This window comes from Xenopus laevis, chromosome 6L, assembly GCF_017654675.1.
Source record: "Xenopus laevis strain J_2021 chromosome 6L, Xenopus_laevis_v10.1, whole genome shotgun sequence".
Taxonomy (NCBI): domain Eukaryota; kingdom Metazoa; phylum Chordata; class Amphibia; order Anura; family Pipidae; genus Xenopus; species Xenopus laevis.
The window spans coordinates 78,784,981-78,809,139 of record NC_054381.1 but is presented as its reverse complement, the minus strand read 5'-3'; the positions used below and the strand labels follow the sequence as shown (position 1 = coordinate 78,809,139).

Genomic DNA, 24,159 nt, shown 5'->3' with positions numbered 1-24,159 from the left:
ATTATATTACTCCAGGAGACTCATCTAGTGGGCCAGAGGGTTCGTGCACTGAAACGGAACTGGGTTTCGGTGGCATATCATGCAGACTTCTCAACATACTCCAGGGGAGTTGCTATTCTGGTTAGGAAATCACTAAATTTTCATTTTCACGCACTAACTTCGGATAGAGGTGGAAGGTATCTAATTTTGAAAGCCCAAATTGCTGATACCACTTATATAATTGTTAATGTATATTTACCTCCTCCTGCAGATATTCAAATACTAAATTAAATCTTACAAAAAGTAGCTGAAATGGGCAATCATCCTATGCTATGGGCAGGTGACTTTAACTTGGTCCTTGATCCGGCCCTAGATAGACTTCACCCCTCCGCTCATGACACAAAAAATTTTGCCCGTTGGGTAGAAGCTACAGGCCTGATGGATATCTGGAGGTGGCGACACCCCCAGCTTAAACAGTATTCCTGTTACTCTGTGGCCTCTGCAGCGATGTCTCGTATAGATATGTGTCTAGGTACAACTGAAGTATTACCATATGTTGACTCTATAGAATACTTGACGAGGATGTGCTCTGATCATGCCCCTCTCTTATTATCTCTGGGTGGCACCAATCAGGTTAGAGGAGATAAATGGAGATTACCCCCCAAATGGATAGCCAACCCAAAGGTTAACGAATGTCTCCTTCCTTTGCTGACACAATATTGGGAAATAAACCAAGACACTGCAGCAGAACATATAGTGTGGGACGCCGGTAAGGCCTATATAAGAGGTGCATATATCTCCCTTATTAAGTCAGCACGCAGAGAGGGGGACCAGGCTCTCTCTCTTGCTCAAGACACTTTAGCTAAAGCAGAAACAGATCTGACACTAATAGAATCTGACAAAACTAAACAGGCTATGCAATCAGCTCAGAGAGACCTGGACTTACTACTAGTTGACAAATACTCACAACGGGAGCTTTACAGAGCAGCTGCCTGGTATGACAAGGGCGACAAAAATGGGAAGCTGCTGGCGCTACTGGCCAGGGGGGATGTACTGAAGACTATGATACAGGCCATTACTAATGGGACTACTTTAATTACAGACCCAATACAAATGACACAACAATTTGAGATGTATTTTCAATCCACATACCGTTCACCACCTGATACCTCTTCTGACAATCTCAAGGAATTCCTAAGTACAATAGACTTCCCAGAGGTCCCTCCAGATCTAGCCATGCAATTAGACCAAGACATTACCTTAGATGAAATTAAAGATGCAATCAATGGGTTTCATATGGGGAAGGCACCTGGTCCAGATGGGATTCCGATTGAATGGTATAAGAAATATGTAGACTTTCTGGCCCCCAAACTCTTAGCTCTCTTTAATGGAATTCATAGAACAGGGATACTGCCTGACTCATGCTATGACGCCTTTATTACTCTAATATACAAGGAAGGCAAACCCCCTGACAGATGTGACTCCTATCGACCTATATCCCTCCTTAACTGTGACATTAAGATATTTGCCAAAATCATAGCCAACAGACTTAAACTGATAGCGCCTGATCTAATACATCCGGACCAGACAGGCTTTATGCCCTCTAAAACCACAGATATCAATGCGAGACGACTTTTTACTAACCTAGCGATCCAACATGATAATGGGGGGAATAGGATTGCAGCAAAGGCTTTTGACACAGTTCAGTGGCAATACCTATGGGAGGTGTTAACTCGTTGTAAGCTGGGTCCTAAACTTCGGAAGTGGATTCAGATACTATATGCATATACGAGGGCTAAGATATTCGTCAATGGGCAAGTATCGGAAAGCATATCACTGGGAAGGGGTACCCGACAGGGGTGTCCTTTCTCACCTTTACTTTTTGCCCTGGCTATAGAACCCCGGCCATCAGAATACGGGCGAATGAGGATATACAGGGCTTACGTATAGGAAACTTGTCGGAAAAAATCTCATTATACGCTGATGATATGCTAGTTACATAGTTACATAGTTAAATTGGGTTGAAAAAAGACAAAGTCCATCAAGTTCAACCCCTCCAAATGAAAACCCAGCATCCATACACACACCCCTCCCTACTTTTAATTAAAATTCTATATACCCATACCTATACTAACTATAGAGTTTAGTATCACAATAGCCTTTGATATTATGTCTGTCCAAAAAATCATCCAAGCCATTCTTAAAGGCATTAACTGAATCAGCCATCACAACATCACCCAGCAGTGCATTCCACAACCTCACTGTCCTGACTGTGAAGAACCCTCTAGGTTGCTTCAAATGAAAGTTATTTTCTTCTAGTCTAAAGGGGTGGCCTCTGGTACGGTGATCCTCTTTATGGGTAAAAAGGTCCCCTGCCCCTAGTAAATTTGGCCAACTCGGGTTTAGCCCTAGAAAATCTCCTGACAACTATTTCTGAGTTTGGCCAATACTCTGGTTTAAAAATTAATCGCACTAAGTCTGTGGTGTTTCCCATAGATCCCCTTCCCCGGGATACGCTGGACACCTTGCTACAGCTCAAAGTAGCAAACACATTTAAATACCTGGGTATAGTGATCCATAAAGATCTTAATAGATATGAACAACTTAATCTAGATCCAGTAGTACAGACCCTAACTAACAAAGTTGCTGTGTGGCAAGACCTACCTCTTTCTTTACCAGGCAAAATTAATATGTTTAAAATGATCTTCCTACCCAAATTTCTGTATGTTCTCCATAATTCTCCCGTAACCCCCCGGGCCCATTGGTTCGCCAGAATAGACAAAATTATTAGAGGCTTCTTGTGGGCAGGAGACCATCCTCGATTGAACTTTAGGGTGCTACAGGCGCCGGCTTCTGGAGGACGCCTAGCACTACCGAATCTCAAACTTTACTTTCTTGCAGCCCAGTTGGTATATGCCCACTGGTGGATTGTTCCTGACCTCAGCAACTCAGCAGTAGTGTTGGAGGCTGCGGTAATAGGCTCCTTTGAGGCCCTTGCAAAACTCCCTTACAGAGGTGTCTCTCCATATCACGTGACCACTACTCCTATGCTCACGGTGGTGAAGGCATTTCAGAAATCTCAAATTCTGGTTCGAGGAACCTCTACAGCCTGGTCCCCCCATACCCCGTTGTGAGGCAATAATCCCCTCCCTCATTTTTGCTCACTACCAGACATCGCAAGGTGGGCACAGATCGGGATAAAAACCCTAGGTGATGTAGTCACTGATGGTGAATGTAAAACGTATGACACAATCCAACAGGAACTGCACCCCCACCCAGATATGCTATTTCGTTATTTGCAATTACGCCATGCTTTCAACGTACAATTTCCAATCAAGCCTGTCAACTTGAAGGTGACGACCCTTGAGACCTACTTACACAGGTTAGACCTAACTAAACCCCTATCCTGGTTGTATACGATATTATCTACTGCTGGTCCCTCTCCCCTTGAGAGAGTTAAGGGCAAATGGCAAGAAGATATCCCTGACCTGACTGACGAAAAATGGAAAGATGCACTAAAGCTTGTAACAGAGCTATCTATATCTATGAGGGACAGGCTTATACAAATTAAATTTTTAAATAGAGTTTACTTAACCCCCTCCCGTCTGGCAAAAATATATGATAATGTATCGGATCTATGCCCTAAGTGCAGAGTGGAACCTGGTACCATGTTTCATATATTCTGGTCCTGTCTGGTAATTCAGAGCTTTTGGAGTGCAGTACTCCAATACTTGAATGAAAAGCTTGCACTACCAAGTATTCGTTCGCCAGAAACCTGTCTGTTGGGGATTATAGAGGGCTTGCAGCTACACTCCTATGCTAAAATATGCTACCTACAGCTCCTGTATTATGCCAAAAAAGCCATATTAATGCACTGGAAGTCGCTCAACCCCCCCCCACAATACAATATTGGCAAAAACTGATAAATGACTCTCTCTCGAACCAGAAACTAACCTATCTTTCAAGAGGCTGCCCTGGAAAATTTGAAGCGATATGGGGTACCTGGCTAACTGTGCAATCTACTTAACTGCCGATGTACTAATATAATGGTTATGACATTTTATGCCTTACCCCCCCTCCCCCCTCTTTCTCAACTTTTTTCTTTACTATACCTTTACTCTTCTTCTAATTGTATTATGTTTAATGTTTAAAATTTAAATTAAAAAAAAACTTAAAAAAATAAAAAAATAAAGAGTACTCCAGGGACCGCTGAATTTGTGTTTGAAAGTGTGTGAAAGACAGTGTTTGTGAGTCAAAGAGGGAATGGTCAACCCCTCAGACAGGCCGTAAAGGGCGATACACTGACTGGTGTTTTTGGCAAACGGACTACCTTGCTCCTCAGGTTTTATTTGCCCGAGCTCCAAGTTGTGAGGCCGTATCCGTGAGTACTGCTTCACCAGGCGTTTGACTCCACAAAATTGTTTGTCAATTGTTTGTCATCTATACCCACTAACCATGGGAAATAAATGCTGTAAAAGTATCAATGATCTAACTGAGGAAGCTCAGTTCATGCGTGAGCAGAATCCAAATAATATCAGGTTCTTAAAAGGTAGAAAGAGGATTATAATTTTAACCCTATATTAGACAAGGAACAGTATAGATTGCTTGTTGGAGTGGTACTGACGATAAAAAATGTACATTAAAAGTTACCTATAGGTCATGTTGATCGTTTTGCTGGGAGGTTTGTTTTTGTAAGTAATTGTTAGATGAAGTTTCTAAACCTGACTGTTTTGTCAGCCTGTTAGTTAGAGATTCTAATGCTAACGGACTCCTGCTGCACAAATATGGCAGCCTCCTCATACAGGAGCATTGGGCATCAGACAGGTAATGTAAAAGCATTGTGCAAATATGTTATGGTGAAGTTATAAGTTTCTTTCAAATGCAATATTATGAGGAATGTAATAGGAGGGAAAATAAAGAAAGGAATGGCAAGAAAGGCAAGAACAACTATATGTCAGGTAATAAGATAATGAAGGGATTGTGGATTGATATTATAGTAAACTGAAGGAGTCTTTGACACATATAGTGGTGTGCCTATACCAGATCAGGGCATGGTAAATGATAGTCCTTATGAGCTACAACTAAAAAATGCATTCCTATGAGGATGTCTGGCCCAGATTAGCAGTTTTGTGAGTCAGCATATAGTAGACCACTGGGTAGCCAGTTTGCAAGCAGTCCTTGAGTATGCCAGACATGCTGACATCTCCAAAAAACAAAACAAAAAAAACGAGGGTAAAGCTATGTGTTTTAGTAGAGGAAGATGTGTATGTGGTAAAGCAGGATAGAGGATGAGATAGGCAGAGAGAAGGGGGGGTTCAGACCCCGTTGAGATGACAAGCAAGAAAGGGAAATACTGTAAGTAAAAGACATAGGAGAAATTAGTTTTTTTCATTGTGAGAAACCGGGGCATTTTGCTAGAGAATGCCGAGCAGAATTGAGCAATGGGGATGACAGGAGCCCCCTTGGGGAGGCATGACTATCTGAGAGTATACATTTTCCTGTAAATAACTTAGAGAAAAATGAGGATAATTCTTAATTTAGAAGACATAGAATGTAGTCTCTTATGTAAGTCGAAACCCCAACTCACCCTTGAAGTTGGGGGAAAATCCATTACCTTCCTATGTGACACTGGGGCATGTAGATTCCTTATACAGCCCCCTGATGTACCAACTATCCAAAGAACTGAGGAATTTACTTTTCTAAGAATAGCAGGGGGACAATTAGATAAAGTATACTTGTCCCCACTATTAGCCGTAACTGACCCTGACATTCAACAGACTATTCTTAATCAGTTCATTCTCTCTTCCCACTCAACTTACTGGGAAGGGACATGTTGGTGAGATCAGGAAAGTGCCTTAGAACCACCCGGATGGTTAATTGCCTTTGGCGACCATCCGCTTAATAGAATAGCAGCCAACCCAAATCAAATACCAATCAAACCTCTTACACAATCACAAAAAAATGAGGAAGCTAGAAAGCTAGAGGGAGAGATAAAGCTGCTAGCGAAGAGGTTAAGTCAGAAAATAGAGAACAGTAAGAAACAACACCAAAAGGAAAAACACCATAGAGACAATTTATCTTTCAGTGCTGAAAATAGCAGCTCTGATACTGAGGAACAAGCAGTTCCCAGACCCTCAGTCAAGTTCTACCCCATCGGCAAAATACAAACTAAAGAAAAGGGGGAGAAGCGGGGGCTGCTGCTTCAACACGTCACATTACACACACAGAGTACATTCCATGGGCAGCATCAGATCTTAGAAAGATTTTTCAAGACGTTCCACATCCCCGCACCAATCCACACAAATTTGTACAGGAACTAATGTTTGCCCACCGTGCCCATAACCCTAATTGGACTGATGTTAGTTGTACTCAAACATGTGTATGGTCCAGGGGATTACCAACATTTGTTAGTCAAAATGAATTGGGACACTAATCCTGGTGACCCAGCCCAAGTAGGGGTCTGCTTATGTGCTCTGGAAGGTACCAAAGGCACCATTTTTCCAGAAGTTTATTGGGAAACAGTTTTCAAATTTAACCAAGATGCTCAAGAGTCTGTTGTCCAGTATGCAACCAGATTTAAAGAGAGGGTCATTGCCTGTGGTGGACCTGCTGCCCTAACAGATGAGGAAAACCTGATGGGAGTTGTTGCATGCTTTAGGACCTACAGGCAGTAAATCAGGCCGTTTTCCAAGACTGACCTAGTCTCATTAGGAAATGCCAAAGCTGATGCGGCTGCTAAAGCACATTCACATTCAAGCTTTAACTGCATCACCAGACACAAACTTTTTAGATCAAGGGTTACTCAAAGACATGCAAAATAATGTCAGTGAAGCAGAACGCCACAAATGGGTTTCTAAAGGGGCCCAACTTAAACAGGGCATATATTATTGCCCCAAAAGGAAAACCAATTCTTCCTAATACACTATTTCGCTATGCTGCAATTTTGAGTCATGGGCAAAGCCATGTCTCAACAGGAGGGATGGTCAATAACATACTCATTTTAGATTTTAGATCTGCATGGATTTTATCAAACTCAATACATGGGAGAACAAGAAATATTGCCTTGTAATTATAGATGCCTTTTTTAGATCATCGAGGAAGATGCAGACCAAAGTTTGGCGGAACACGTGCAGAATATTAAATAAACAAGAGCTTACTCCAAATTCTCTTCCAGATACCGGAGAGCCCATCCCAATAGAACTTGTGAAGCCTGGAGACAACGTGTGGGTAAAGGTAATAAAAAGGAAGAATTGGACAACTCCACGTTGGGAAGGGCCTTATCAGGTATTATTGTCCACCTCCACCGCTGTAAAAGTCTCAGAAAGAGTGTCCAGGGTACATGCCAGTCATTGTAAACTAGTAAAAAAACTAGGGCAAGTGGCTAGGGAACCCAAATAGTCCTTTGGATACAGTCTGACTACAAAGGGGGTTCTCTTCACTAGGGAGGGGGTCGTCTCAACGTCAGTGAAGAACCATGGGACTATTTGGGAGCAGCAGCAGAAGTAGGGAAAGATACCTGGACACCATTCTCAAGGTGGGGTTGTGCAGGCATGTTGGCACTAATAATGTTTTTCATCTTATTCCCTTGGCTTTTCTTCCCCTTATATCATAATGCCACCAACCACAATAATACACCTGTTGGGGAGCATCATTCATTCCCAAGAAATAGGACTCCCCAGAGTGTAGGTACAACAGGCAGACAGGATTGGGGACCACCTCTCAAGGATTATTCATATCCACCGTGGAGCAAACCTCTAGACATTACCATTATCGAAAGAACCATGACCACAGTTGAATTTGATGCCTTTGAATTCAGTGTGATTCCTTAGAGACTGCTAGGTCCTTTGCCTGGCAAAATAAGTATATGTGCATCATTGCACACCCCAACCCCGGACTAAAGCCCTGCCCGGATTGGTCCACAGTCTGGTGGAGTACAGATCCCCAAGAGTGGGAGATAGCACCATGGGTAGGAGACCGAGAAATTCATGCAGCAGCGGATTTCCATAATAAAGAAAACCCCATCTGCTTAATGCACGATCAAGTCATGTAACCCACTGCTACTAACCATTAAAAATTCACATCCCAGAGACCAAAAACTTTTTGGTCTCTGGATCACCATCACAGGAACAGACCCCATGGGATTAATTAATGTAACCATAGATAGGGCAAAGGCAATAAAGAGTGATTCCACAAACCCATTCCTCAAAGAAAACATCTCTGGTTTTCTGAGCCCAGGCTCTGAATGGAGGGTGACTTACTTACTTACCTAATCTCACCCTTGAAAAAAACTTTTGGAATAGAGACTGGTGTCCCCGAGGGGAACAAATGGTTAAAATCTGTTCCATACATGGCCCCGGGGCACGGAAAGATAACTGCTTCACTTGCGCAAAAGCACAGACAGCCCTTGGTATGGTGCCATTCCTGCTAAACCCTGATAATGACTTAGAAGGGTTGTAGTGTCTGCTTAAGTTATACACTCAAAAGCAACCCGCAAACGCTACCACCTTGTCCTTTCTCTGCCCTGCTAGATTTGCCACCTTCCATTACAGTATATGCAGGTAACCACACCTGTTTGTCACTGCCAGCCTCCTTTTGTGCCCAAAATATAGTTCTGACACAGAACGACACCACATTTAATAAAAATTGTTTCCAGGACCACCATAGTGTGCGGGCAGATATATGGTGGTTATGTGGAGACATTAATTTGCGCCCCTTACTTCCAAGTCTCTGGAGTGGGAGCTGCTGTTTAGTACAACTGATATTGCCTTTCTATGCTTTTCCCGTAACTTCTATTCCGCAGGTACCAAGATTGGAAATGATTCACCGCTCCAAACGAGAAGTCCGACTTAAAGGGTCTTTCGACAATCATGTATACATTGATGATATAGGAGTACCCTGAGGAGTATCAGATGAATATAAGGCCAGAAATCAAATCACCGTTGGTTTTGAATCCTTCCTCGCTTGGTGGGCAACTATAAATAAGAACGTTGATTGGATCAACTACAACCAACAGAGATTTGTCAACTTTACCTGTGATGGATCTAAAGGTGTAGCAAGCAAACTGGAAGCCACCTCGGTTGCCTGGCAAAATCGTATAGCCTTGGACATGCTTCTTGCTGAGAGAGTTGGCGTGTGCAAAATCTTTGGTGATGTGTTGCACCTTCATCCCAAATAACACGGCTCCTGATGGGAGTATCGCTAAGGCCTTGGAAGGACTGACTATGTTATCTAATGAACTGGCGGAAAACTCTGGGATATCCAACCCTTTCACCGACTTTCTTCAGACTTGGTTCGGGAAATGGAGCGGACTTGTATCCAGCGTGTTAATTTCAACTGCCATACTTGCAGCTATTTTGGTAACCTGTGGGTGCTGTTGCCCTTGTTTTCGTGGCTTATTGCAACGTCTTATTGATACTACCTTTACTAAAACCATGTGTACTGCAGCTTCACTCTGCTCTTATGACTATGTGGATAATTATAACACAGATATATACGCAAAGGATGAAAAGTTATGCTAGTCCTAATCACTGATGTTTTTCTGTCACACATAATGCATTCACAAGTATAAAAAGGGTGGAAATGTAAGGAAATTTTTAAGTTAATACTTGAAACGCATGATATGTGAAATGTAGCTTCTTTTACCAATAACATTTCCTTGTGATAATTGTAGCTTATTTTACGATAACAAGTCTTTGTGCATATGTACGCAGCTAACTGTCCCCTGAATAAATGACGTGAACGTGGGGCCAGATAGGCTGCAGAAAGATTGTAACATTTTACAGTATCTATAAAAAGCCAGCTACTTTCTGTATTAGCTGGTCAACCTGCAGCTTACTTCTGTATTGCTTGTCCCCTCGCAGTGAGAATAAAACTTATCACATTCCTCTGAACCCTGAATGGTCATTGGCAGATTTTTCTAACAGTGCCTTTGCTGCAATCGTGCCAGGTGGACCAAAACATAATATAGGTAAGTGTCCGGTATTGCTAAGCCACCTCTATCCTTTGGTAGGGTAAGCCCATCATATTTACATCTAGGGGTTTTGTCTTCCCATATAAACTTGTTGTATAATGTTTTCACCCTAGTAAAGAATGTTTTGGGTATCTTAATTGGTAAAGTTTGTAGATAATACAATATTTGTGGCATTATAAAAATTTGAATAGCTTGTATCCTACCAAACCAGGACAGTCCCAATGTTTTCCACAAACTCAATTGGTCCATCAATTTGCCTGGTACAGAGCTAGTGGAAAATTAGTGATTTGCACCCCCAGGTATTTAATATTCTCCTGGGACCAGCGGAAAGGGAAATTCTTTTCTATTTCTATTTTCTTTATCTATTTTGACCTCCGTATTAAGATTTATACTTTATATTTTTAAACCCACAATATCAATATTTTCTCTAATGTGGGAAAGTAATGTTTCCATCACCATTACAAATAGAATGGGAGAAAGAGGACAGCCCTACCTTGTTCCATTCCTAATGTATATATGGGGGGATAGAGTTCCATTAACTCTGACTCTAATGGAGCATCATACAGGGCAAAAATTATTTTAGTTACTATTTCCCCTAAACCAAATCCTTTTATAATTTGACATAAGAATTCCCATGAAACTCTATCAGAGGCCTTCTCATCAGTGCTGAGAATCATTGCTGGGATTTGTTTCTTTTTGGCATGGTGGATTAGTGACAGAATTTTATAGGTATTGTCCTTCCCCTCTCTACCTGGGACAAAGCCTGATTGGTCTGCATTTATAAGTTGGACAAGAATTATTTTCAGCCTATTGGCCAGAATTTTTGCATAGATTTTAATATCTACATTTATCAGTGAAATCAGTCGATAACTTGCGCAACATTGCGGGTATTTCCCTTGCTTAGGGATTACTATTATATGGGCTTCCTTAGCTTGAGCAGGAAACTTGTTACACCTATCAGTTGAATTAAAATATTGCAACATGTATGGAATTAGTTCCTCTGAAAATTTTTTATAATATAGGGAATTATATCTCTCTGGTCCCGGGCTCTTATTTGTTGGTATACTTTGTAAAGTAATAGTTAAAGAGTTAAAGCTCTTTTCCTAACATAAAGCAGTGCCTTTACATACCTCAGTAGATCCCACTGTGATGAAAAGCTTCTTCTGCAGACTTGAATATGAGGCATTCATGTTGGCACCATCTGCCCACATTGGAATATTTGGCTTGCTAGACTGCAAGAAGAAAATGAGTTAATTCTGTTATCTGGCACTAAAAATGAAACCACCATATTTCTTTTTTTGTTATTGTATCATCAAGGAATGTAAATCAAAAGTCACCTGAACAACTTCTTGGTAGATAAAGATTATCTTTTTTGATCCATTTGGGGCAAAGAAATCTGCCATCAACTTGAACTATAAATATAAAAGAAAGAAAGTAAACAGTAAAATATAAGACAGAAAATGACAATTGATGGATTATTGAAATGAACAAATCTGTTTAAGTAGGGCTACGCATACAGAAAAACATTCACACAAAGTACTCATCTATCGTGACCAATCTTTTACTATCATAAGGCAAAATCAAGGAAATGTCCAATTAGTTTCCATGTATTCCATGTAAGCAAATTTGCATGTACAAACAAGGGATATTATATACTGAGTAATACAACAGTATTGTTAACATTGTATTGTTCTCTGTCATTACAATACTAATTGTACTGTCAACATTATCCATAGTTAATATTCATTTTAACTCCCTACTACATAATTGTATACAGCAATTTCAGGCATTACTAGTGTAATGCTACCTAAGGCACTTACAGTTCTACAATAGATACTCTAGATAAAATGCTCATCAAAAAATGACATTTGTATCATGAATATATTTAAAATATTAAAAAATATATTAAGAAATACAAAGCATACATTATATTTTCCTTCTCTTTGTAAAGCATACATACCATTCTGGCACTATAAAAATAAAGTCATTTATACACATACACCCACCAACCAGCATAGCAGTTTTATAGCAATTAAAGGAAGGCCATACATTTATAACTATACATATTTTTAGTGATCAGTAAAGGGCACTGTTACTTTAAAAAACAATAATCGCTTGTGTTGTTCAGTGTGCCTTCTTTACTCTAACAGCTATACAATATTATTCTTATTTCCTTTATTTTTATAAAGGGCTATGCATTATTACTGTTTACTGGCATTAATATAGTCTTTGTTTGCATTTGATATAGAGAAATGAAGGAACACAGCTACTTGCTGTTTTCACACATATATACACTGTCCATGCGACATTTGGAGCTTGTGACTGACATCCTATTATACACCAGTTAAATGTTACACTCAAACTTAGGTCTTTTGCCTATCACCGAGGCAAAAATAAAAAATGTAGAATAATTTACCACAGAAAAAATGGTGCAAAAGCAGAGTAAAATAAATGTTGTATTTATTTATAAAGCTGTGTATTTTCTTTACACCACTCGATCCCCATGTTTATAGTTGTTATTGTATACTGTTATATTTATGGAGTGACCCATTCAAGTCAATGAGAAAAATTCAGGCAACAAGTAAACTCTGGCAGTAAAAGTGTAAAAAAGTAGCAAAAGTAGTTCTTTACACAGCATTTTTAAATGTCTGCTGCATTTTATGCTGGAATTAAAAAAGTAATCGAAAATTAATACTTGATAAAAAAAAAATTTAACACAGAAATACCTCGCAATCGGATGGCAATGTGTGGTGTATTTGTTTTTAGTTACAGAGTTTTTAATGAATAACTTTTAGTTTAATAGCATAGTTTATACAGGAGCAGTGGCCAGCTCCATGTTGTAGCTCCCACCCTTTCCAGCTATAGTCAGGTGACCCCACTGGTGGCCAATAAATGGACAACCATGTTTGGGAGTTTTAACCTTGAAAGCAGCAAGTAAGTTGCAGGTAAAACTTAGTCCCTATGTAAAATGTATAATAAAGCAATATATTCTTAATGAATTAGATGCATTTTTAGTGTAGGACTGGCCACACCAGGGATGACTTTCACGTAGTTGGCCAGCTTAAATATATTGCAATATATGGACAAACAATGCCTGTTTTGTTTAAAGGGTAAGGCATTTTTCAGTAGCAGTATGCACAAAATGTCTCTGTCTTAAATATATTGATAATGGGTTGAGTGCAGAGGACTCTTGTATTTGTCTATAAGTATTTTGTGGTCACAGGCTCATTGCACCCCTCTCTTAATATATTGTTAATGGGTTGAGTGCCTCATTGCATCCCGCTTAATGGTTTTAAAAATTAGTGGTAAACACAACTTTCCCTTGTTTGTTAGAACTTTAAAAAAAAACATATTTTACCTTATCATCAGAAATAAGAAATTCCTCCACATCATTTTCCCCGATTCCTATGCTATCGGCAAGCTTTGATATCAAGTATTTGTGCCTTGTGTCCAATTGAGCTCGTCTCTCATCCTTTGCGACTTTGGCTTGTTTTGCCATTTCTTTTCTTACTTCATTAGAAAACACACTATTCTTTTTACCAGCAGGCTGTAAAATGGAAACACTCGAGTTATGTAACTACACATTAAATAAATACTTGTATTACAAATGTAAATAACAGGACTTTTTGATACTCACCGTTAAATCTGTTTCTCTGTAGTCAAAAGGGGACACAGGGACCGATGGGGTTAAGCTCCATCCTCCAGGAGTCAGGACACTTGACAATAATTAATTGAGGGGCGTTATACTTAGCTTAACCCCCGCACACTGTGCTCAACTTTCAGTTTGTCCCAAATATAACAAGAATATAACTGAAAAACAACTATGACAGAAAGAAAGCCAGGGATTATCCTGGACACGACCATCTGGTCAACTGCTTGTCCTAGGGCAGGAAGCCGTGTGTCCCCCTTTTGACTACAGAGAAACGGATTTAACGGTGAGTATCAAAAAATCCAGTTTTCTCGTCTAAGGGGGACATAGGGACATAGTGATGGAAATATAATTTCCTGATTTATGTGGAAGGAAGTCACAACCTTGGGTAAAAACGAAGGAACTGTTCGTAATACTGCCTTGTCCTTGTGGAACACCAGAAAGTACACAGGATAGTGCACTCAGACACCCTTCTGGTAGATGAAATTGCCACTAAAAATACTGCCTTGTAAGTGATCCAGGTGTCAGATATTGAACGTATTGGCTCGAATGCAGGCAAAGCTTCAAGCACCAGATTAAGATCCCAACCCGCGACAGGGTTATGAAACGGAGGAATGACGTGCCACTCCTTGCAGAAAAGTCCGTATAGTGTCCTCTGTTGCTAGTCGATGTTGAAACAGAATAGACAGTGCCGATACTTGTACTTATAGGGAGCTGAGCTTTACGTCCAGTTGTAGGCCTCGCTGCAAGAATGATAGCACTTTAGGAATGTTGAGTTCTAGAAAGGACATATCGAGCTCTTGACACCAGTTGTAATAGGAATGCCATACTCTGTGATAGGACTTGGAAGAAGTGGGTTTACGTGCCTTCAGCATTGTTGAAATTCCTTCTTCTGCTATTCCTTTTCTTCTCCAGATTGATGCCTCAATAGGCATCCCATCAAAGCGACAGTCCTGGGTTGGGATGTGACGCTGGACCTTGGACTAGAAGGTCTGGCCTACATCGTAGCTGGATTGGTTATCTATCAACATTTCCTGCAGATCGGAAAACCATGTTCTTCGAGGCCAATATGGGGCTACTGCCCAATGTTGCGTCATGGCGTCCACCCCTGCCGCTAGTGCGTCTCGGGATTGAGCGAAGAACGTGTGAACCTTTTGGTTGGATCTGGACGCCATCAGGCCCATCTGTGGCTGACCCCAGCGATTCACTAGTTCCGCAAATGCCTCTGGATGAAGTTCCCATTCACCCGGATGTACCTGATTTCGGCTGAGGAAATCTGCCTTTAGATTTGACACTCCCGGAATGTGAATGACCGAAATCTTACTTGGTTGGCCTCCGCCAACCCCAATATGAGTTGAGCTTCCTTTAGTGCTGCTTTGCTGCATGTTCCTCCCTGACGATTTATGTATGCTACTGTGGTTACGTTGTTGCTCTGAATGCGAATTGGCTTTTGGTATAGGTGGTGGGCCCAATGGAATAGAGCTAGTTTTATGGCCCATAACTCTAGAATGTTGATGGGAAGTTTGGACTCCTCTAGAGACCATTGACCTTGTGCAGATAGATTGTTCCACGTGGCCCCCCAACCTTTTAGGCTGGCGTCCATGTAAATGATATTTCAATCCGGAGTAGCCCAGGATTGCCACTTGGTCAGGTTGTCCACCTCAACCACCACTGAAGAGTTTCCCTTGTCACTTGAGAAAGAATGATCACTCGGGACAACGGGCCTCCTTTCCAAGATGAAAGTATGTTTGCTTGCAGGGCCCGTAGGTGAATCCGCGCAAAGGGTACCGCTTTGATGGTTGACACCATAAGCCCCAGCACCTTCATAGCCATGTTGGTCTCTGGTGGGAGAGCAACCATTGTACTTGATCTTTTATTTTCTGCTGTTTTTCCTGAGAAAGGCAGACCAACTGTGTAATAGTGTTGAATTCCAGGCCTAGAAACATCATCTGGTTGCTGGGCTATAGACTGGACTTGATGAATTGATGGTCCAGCCAAAGCTCTGCAGTAGCTGAATTGTCTTGTTCAGATCCTCCTTGGCTTTCTCTTCTGACCTTCAGGAGAAGGTCGTCTAAGTACGGGGTCACCGACACTCCCTGTAGCCGTAATGTTGCTGCTGTTACCGCCATAAGCTTGGTGAGTCCGAGCGGGAACGCCACAAACTGAAAGTGTTGGTTCGCAAATGCAAATCAGAAATACGTCCAGATTGGTACATGTAGGTATGCATCCTTGATGTCTAATGACATCATGTGCTGTCCTTGTATCATTCCACGTATCACAGAGCGGAGCATTTCCATCTTCAAGTGAACGGACCGGATAAACTTGTTCAGGAGTTTGAGGTCCAAAACTGGTCTGAATGACTCGTCCTTCTTTGGTACTTTGAACAGATTGGAGTAGAACCCCGAGAATCTTTCCGGCTGAGTTACTGGCACAATTACTCCGGTGTGTTCCAGTTTTGAAATGCAATGCAAGAAGGCTTGTGCCTTTAGAGGATGCGATGGAACTCTGGACATTTTTTTTGGGGGGTGTATTTGTGAAGTCAAGGTGATAGCCTTCTGTGACTATTTTGTTGACCCATGCATCTGAAGAATGCTAGCGCCACACCTCCCGGAATCGCAGTAACTTGCACCCTATTTGTTCTAGCGATTCCGGAAGGAATGCCCTGTCAGGCTGAGGAAGACTTGTCTTCTATGGTCTTGTTGAAGGTTTTGTTGGTCTTCCATGGGGTGCGTCCCTTATAATTGGTTTTGTTACGAAATTGTGAGCATTGTGGAGGACTGTTTTTGCGAGTATAACACCCACCTTGGCCACTAAAATTTTTTCCGCATGTGACTGACCCCGTAGACCTGCTCTTCGCCTGAGGAAGAAAAGTACTTTTCCCTCCTGTTGCTTGTGAAATTATTTTCTCCAGTTCTTCCCCAAACAACTGTTGACCCTTAGAAGGGTAGCGAAGTTAGAGATTTCTTGGAGCTCAAGTCGTCAGACCAGTTTTTAGTCAGCCATAGTGTCCTGCGTGCCGCTATGGACAGGGCTGAGGTTCGAGACGTTATCTGAGAAGTATCAAGGGTAGTGTCACACAGGTAGGCTGCTGTTCTGCAATTGTTTGCGCAGAAAATAATAGATCTGTTCTGGTTACTCCTTCTTGGATATCCCTAACTAGTGATTCTGACCATGCTTGAATAGCTCAGGACACCCAGGCTGATGCTTACCACCCCTTGTAACTTCTGGGGAGATGCCGCCTGAGGCAAGGTACTCACCTTGCCTCATGGCAGAAACGCCCCTGCCTAAGACCTTTCTCAAAGTGTCTTTTTCAACAACAAGGAAGCATTATATACATGATCTGGTGGGAAAATCGCGGTGAGGATACCATATGGCAATCAGCATATACCATGGGGTATATGTTAAAGGCAATTATCGGGTGCTGCTGATTACCATATGGTATCGTCATCGCGATTTTCCTGCCAGATCATGTATATAATGCTTCCTTGTTGTTAAATAAGACACTTTGAGAAAGGCCTTAGAGTAGGCCGAAACGTTAGACTGTAGCTATGCAATAAAATATTTTATTTAATTGAAAAAGTCCTGTGAGTGCGGATCTCTTTGGAATTGAAGTGTGTATATATATATATTAGACACAAGACTAATGTTCAGATCCTCCATTAACAAGCTCACACATATTTTTTCATATATAGTATTTCACAAAGAGTGTTTCAGTCATATAATAAGAACTACTTATATTCCACACTTATGTCATACATACTGTAGAAATCTGCTTTTACATTTTACTGCAAACCATAAAGTCCAGGAAATAAGAAAGACGCTTACCTGCGTCGGACTGCAAACAATGTCATTTTCAGGAAACCGGTTTAACATTTGGGTTATACTGTAATTGGTTTTAATTTATATAAATTATTTCTAATTAATATTGATTATTAGTAGTATAATTAATACTAATATTGATTGGGTATAATAAATATATGTAGGGAATCAGTGCAACCCCCTTGCTCTTATCCCTGTAAGGGCAGAAGCACAGAGCTTGTGTCTGTGTGCTGTAAGCTGTTACCAAGCAACCAGCTGTTCAGTGCTGTAGGAAGTGACACAGCAGCTAGTGAGTGGCTGGCAGGAAGAGGAAGTTACGGAAACTGGCAAAAGAAGAGAGCCTGGCATAGAGAACCGCATGGTAAACAAAGAAGGAAGCCAGAGAGCTGCTAGTGGGCCCAGAGAGCTGAGAGGCTCCACCAAAAGCAGACATTTGGATCAGGTTGGCACATGGAAGCCAGATAATGTGGCTTGAGAGAATGTGAAAGGAATTCAGACTGGAGGAGCAACCGGCAGGAGATTCCTATCTGAGCATCCAAAGGAGCTGGTAGTCGCACTGTATGACTGAATGTGCTGGACTCGCTTAAAGAGAGCTCTGATATTGAAAGGACATTAAAGGACTTGCTGCATGTGCTGCATGTACTAGTTGGCCATTTATTTTATGAAAAAACGTTATTCAGTTTAACCAATACTGTGTGTGTGTTATAAGTGTATTCCTAGTGGGGCCACTCGTAGGTGCATTCCCAGATTCCACTAGGTGGATGCTCTGTACTAGTAAGTATCAGGTACCCAGTCACTTTGAGAAAGGTCTTAGGCAGGGGCGTTTCTGCCATGAGGCAAGGTGAGTACCTTGCCTCAGGCGGCATCTCCCCAGAAGTTACAAGGGGTGGTAAGCATCAGCCTGGGTGTCCTGAGCTATTCAAGCATGATCAGAATCACTAGTTAGGGATATCCAAGAAGGAGTAACCAGAACAGATCTATTATTTTCTGCGCAAACAATTGCAGAACAGCAGCCTACCTGTGTGACACTACCCTTGATACTTCTCAGATAACGTCTCGAACCTCAGCCCTGTCCATAGCGGCACGCAGGACACTATGGCTGACTAAAAACTTCGCTACCCATACCACTGCGGAGTGGCTCAGGTTTGTCCCGTGCCATCAGGTAAGTGCCACATGTAGAGTGTAACACCGACAAATGGATGTTGAAAGGGTTACATATACTTGCTGGTTATCTGGTTTCTGGTATTAAGGATCTATCATTACAAAAGCTTGGAACAAGGGAAATTTAGATAACATGCCTTAAAGGACAAGGAAAGTCCTATTCACTAAAATGGGGATGGTTCTCCTGTTTAAAGGAGAAGAAAAAGTGGTTATAATAGCTTGCCTTTTCCAGTCCTCCTGTTAGTAGAAAACTGGTTCTTCTGTGTGAACATACTCTTCTACTTCTGTTTCCTTATTCTTCTGTTGCCAGGCCAGTGCATGCGCAGTTAAAAAAAATAAAGATTTTTGTTTAAAGTTCAGCCTTTTACTTTACCGTGCATGTGCCTGCGCTGAGAAGATTAAAGAAAGAAGATTGCATTGTGGTGCTCCCACAGTTGTACTCAATGCTAGTACAGTTTTCTGCTAACAGTGTTGGTGTATCAGGTAAGTGATTGTTATTACTGGGGGTATCTAAGATAAGATTTAGCACCCACCAGTGATTCTAATTTTTCATTAAATCACAGTGCCATGGCACCATCTTACCTTGCTTTCCCAGGCGTCCCTCTACAAGATGCGGATGTAAGTCTGACAAAGAAGCTGGTAAATGAGGTAAGATGGCACCACGGCACTGTGATTACAACTTCCTGAGTTGGTGCAGGGAAAAAAACAAGTTGCCTTATCACTGAGGGGCTCCTAACATTTTTGCACCCCTTAGTAATTATGGCATTCCGATTCTTTTTGGCCTTTTATGGCGCACCAGGCTTTTTCTCCCCCACACAGGTGAAGAAAATGCCACTCCCATCAGCTACTTATTGGAAGTGCACATGAGCATGTGTAAATTTATTCATTTGGCACTGGCAATTTATTTATTTGTTTATTGTTGTTAAAGGGGTTGAGTCATGGGATATATAACAACAAATTGTGTTGTTGGTCTAATATATATATATATATATATATATATATATATATATATATATATATATATATATATATATATATATATATATATATATATATATAATTTTATACATTGACATCATGATGTTTTTTTTTAAAGAAGCAAATATGAAAAACAAAAAGATTTAGCCACCCTTTTAAGTAATGCTTCTTGCCCCTCCCTTGAGCTGCTTACTGATACATATGGCAAAAGCAGATGTAATTTCAGAAACCGTTGAATTAAGTAGAAAGACATGTTTTCATATGATTTTTCTTTTATTATAATCTTAATGAAAAGATAGGATTGTAAGCTATCTTAAAAGTTGAAGTGGCCTTTACCTGACTTATTTTATAATGTGAAAACTGTAGAAGTTGTTTTTACTTGTCTAGCAAAAAAAAAAGAACTCCTAAGTGAGATACTCAAAGTCATCGGGAAAACTCTCACTGTAATCTGCCTATATGGGGGGTCTAGAGGTACATGGGGGCTAGGTTAGTCAATATAGTATGGAAAACTCATACTAAAAAACATACTGTAAACATTTCCAATTCATATTGGTGGTTTACTATGTAACCCAATCCAGTTTGTTTTAAAGGAGGCCATACACAGGTTACACCCATAGGGCACTCTGACTGATCAGCCTGCTCCTTTTTATTAATTTTGCTGACAAATGGAATTTTTCCCTCAGGACAAATAATACGGCTTAATCTACCAGAATTGCAGGATCATATGTTGAAGTGGCTCTCCAACTTGCAATACATGCCTTGGCAGTATGGTCAAGAAAGGCCATGTTATAAACCTTTGCACACATCTTTATACAACTCATTTCAAACTGTATTAATATAAACATCTGCATTCATATGCCCATTACCTTTCTGCTTTGCACAGTATCATTTCATCAGCACTTTCTGGTCCATATCAATCTGCTGGTGTGTGTATGTGTATATACTGCATATGCAATGCTTTACATTTTTATGGTACAGTAATAAGGGAAAGTAATGTTTCATTAGCTCAAAAACCATTCTCAAAGACCATTGTGAATGTTAGTGGCCATGTTTGCGTCCTTTTTGACCAATTAGAGACCTCAACGTCTTCCTTGCAAAGTTTGAGACCAAATGGCTTTTGCAGTGTATATAGTAAAAAGCATATTTTGCAAATGAAATATTTAATGAAATTCCAAAACATTGATTTTACAATGCAAGTAAACATTGCCATTTTAAACATGCTTGCAATTTTTAATTTCCCCCTTAATACTTCAAAAAGGTTGACAAACATTTCAGCAAAATAATAAGGAATCCCTACTCACTGGGATAACTGCAGTGGGAGATGACACTGTATTAGCAGATCCCGGGACTATACTTGGTCTTTTTGCTGCTCCCCTTCGCCTTTGGCCTTTATGCTCTGTATCTGCCAGCAAAAAACAATACAAAATATTGCCCAAACTAAAGCTTTACATTATAAAATAAAAAAGGCTCGATACAAACATTGGTTGCAGGTGCAAAGCTAGGCATGAAAATGTGCACAAATTCACAAGTGTTAAAACATTATACATAAAGCACATTTAACTATGGGGTATATATATATATATATATATATATATATATATATATATATATATATATATATATATATATATATATATATATATTTCCAACAGGGTCGCACTCATATTCAGTAAAACGTAGCATTTATTTCAAACGCAATAAAAACATGTATAAGTTACAGCCAACTTATCTGTTCAGAATTCTGTTCAGAGTCGATACATAGCGACGTTTCGGGAGCATCACGTTCCCTTTCTCAAGCACGACTCTGCCATCAAGTATAACATACAGAAGCATCCATTTCTTGGATCGTATTATCGCATGAAGACGGAAGTGACGTAGTCGGTTGCCATGGACACGCGTATCTCAGGATATCGCGCGTACATGGAAGCGGATACATCCACTCCCCCTTAGTAACCATGAACATTATTATATAGCAACATCAGATCAATTACAATAGTATAATTCTAATAGCAGATGTATCAAAGTATAACATAACATTTATGTCGGCAATTACAACTCACATAGGGAAACCTTCACAAAAATAAGTGCAAGTCAAAATCTCGATTTAATCCATTAGGGGTTAACGTTTTCAGCCTATCAATCCACTGGACCTCAGTTCTTTTTAAAATTAAACTACGATCACCCCCTCGTTTGGGTGGGGGAATGTGTTGAATAACCCTAAACTTTAGATCGTCTGATGTGTGTCCCATATCTATGCAATACAGGTAAAGATCTATTTTTTACCTTAATGGTTGATCTATGTTGGGAAAACCTGTCTCTAACCTTCTGAGTGGTTTCACCAACATAGATCAACCCACACGGGCAAACCAACATATAAACTACAAAGTTAGTATCACAGGTATGGAATCCAAGTATCTTATAGTTTTTCTTATTTTCTGTGTCACTGAACTCAGAGCCCACCAGTACATATTTACATTGGGCACAGCCTTTACATTTAAACATGCCCTGTCTCTTTGGTCCCAGAAAGGTCTCTTTCATAGGAGGTAAACGTATATCCGCATTAACCACTTTATTGCCTATCGTAGTCCCCCTACGAAATGACATCATTGGTATTTGTTGAAACTCCTTAATAGTGGGGTAAGCTTCTCTTAACAGATGCCAATGTTTATACAATATTGACTTACAGTCATTGTTATATGCATTGTATTGTGAAACAAAAGCCACTCTCTGTTTGTTTTTCTTTGTATATATTTTTTGTCCTGATTCTCTACATTGTACCTTCTGTATATTTTTTTGTATAATATCATTTGGATACCCACGATCAGATAGTTTTTTACTCATAGTTCTCAAATCTTCATCTCTAACTTCTGGATCGTTTGTGATCCTGCATACCCTCGAGAATTGACTAATTGGTATAGACTTTTTCACACCTATAGGATGATGACTATCATATAGGAGCAGTTGATTACAGTCTGTAGGCTTTGTATATATACGTGTTTTGAAACCTGTTTGTGTACGTGAGACCAATACATCCAGAAATGCCACCTCTTGTAAACTCTCAGTCATTGTTAGTTTAATATCAGTATGGACCTCATTAACCGCATCACGGAAGGCGGACAGAGACTCCAGGTCACCCCGCCATAGAGGAACACGTCATCGATGTACCTCCACCAGGCCACACAGTGGCCCGCGAAGAGTACATTCTGATAAACGTGCACCTCCTCAAACCAACTCATGAATGAGTTGGCATATGCCGGGGCGACCCTGGAGCCCATGGCCGTCCCCCGCGTCTGCAGGTAATATTTGTCCTGAAATTTGAAATAGTTTCTATGCAGTATAAAGCTAAGCATTTCCATAAAAAAATTAATCTCCATATCACAATACAGTGCACAATTTGTTAATATGGTTTTTACTGCCTGCAGACCCTCTATATGAGGAATAGATGTATAAAGGCTGGCCACATCCATTGTGGCCAGCCAGAGTACACCATCGTCATTTTGTACATTGGAGAGTTTTTCCAGAAAGTCACCTGTATCTCGGATGTAGGACCTGGTTTGTTGTATCAATGGGCTAAGTATCTTATCTAGCACTTCTGCTGCATTACAGGTTAAGGACCCTATACCCGCCACTATAGGTCTACCTGGCGGGTTAATAGGGTCCTTGTGAATCTTCAGTAGAACATAAATAAGAGGTACCACCGGAAAATCCACAGTCATATATCGTTTAGAAGAAGCTGTAATGGTCTGATTTTGTGCAGCATAAGACAAAAGACTATCAAATTCACGTTTGAATACATCAGTGGGATCATTTTTAAGTATCATGTATACAGTATCATCTGACAACTGTCTCAAAATCTCGTTTATATATTTTTCCGTGTCCATGACAACGATAGCTCCTCCCTTATCGGAAGGCTTTATCGTTATATTTGACATTGATTTCAACTCGTTCAAAATGTCAACCTCCTGTCTAGTCATATTATATCTCACAGCTTTTTTCTTAGATAACATAGAAGACTCTATTTCTGATTTTACTTTCTGAATATAGGTTTCAACCACAGGGTAAGTGGTAGGTGGTACAAATTTACTTTTTAATTTGAGACCCAGTTTCCCAGTGTCAAATCCTAATTGAGTTTCTGGTATCAAATATTCATGTTGATTAGAAAAATGTACTTTCAGTCTCAATGTTCGAAAGAATCGATACAAATCCACTTGTAGTTGGAATGGATCTATCTGGGACGTTGGACAAAAGTTCAGGCCATATGATAAAACTCTCGTTTGTACTGGTGTAAGCTGTACTTGTGATAGATTATATACTACTTGTTCCGGGCTTCCCTCCGTGGTTGCTGTTTCCGTTCCTTGTAGGGTCTGTTGTCTCTCCTGTTTTCGTTTCCTCCCGGGGAAGGGATAGGAGCAGATCGGCCCCCTTCTACTCACGAGAGTCATCGCAACAACATGGTGACCAATCTGGAAACAAAGAAAGCTTTTCTTCTCCTTTTTTATCCACAGGTGCAGACAAAAAAGACGAGGGAGGAAACGAAAACAGGAGAGACAACAGACCCTACAAGGAACGGAAACAGCAACCATGGAGGGAAGCCCAGAACAAG

General features: G+C 40.6%; 1 protein-coding gene across 4 annotated transcripts in view; it reads right to left on the bottom strand.

Annotated features, from left to right (window-relative positions):
* The window catches only part of LOC108718513 (dynein heavy chain 5, axonemal), a 379,491-nt gene that overhangs the window by 323,370 nt on the left and 31,962 nt on the right, over positions 1-24,159 (bottom strand). For all 4 annotated transcript variants that reach the window (XM_041566222.1, XM_041566224.1, XM_041566225.1 and 1 more), the window contains 4 exons: positions 20,858-20,958; positions 13,308-13,496; positions 11,287-11,361; positions 11,080-11,181 (listed from right to left, as the gene is read on the bottom strand). In XM_041566222.1, the coding sequence (XP_041422156.1) occupies positions 11,080-11,181; positions 11,287-11,361; positions 13,308-13,496; positions 20,858-20,958 (467 nt within the window). The remainder of the gene's footprint in view (positions 1-11,079; positions 11,182-11,286; positions 11,362-13,307; positions 13,497-20,857; positions 20,959-24,159) is intronic.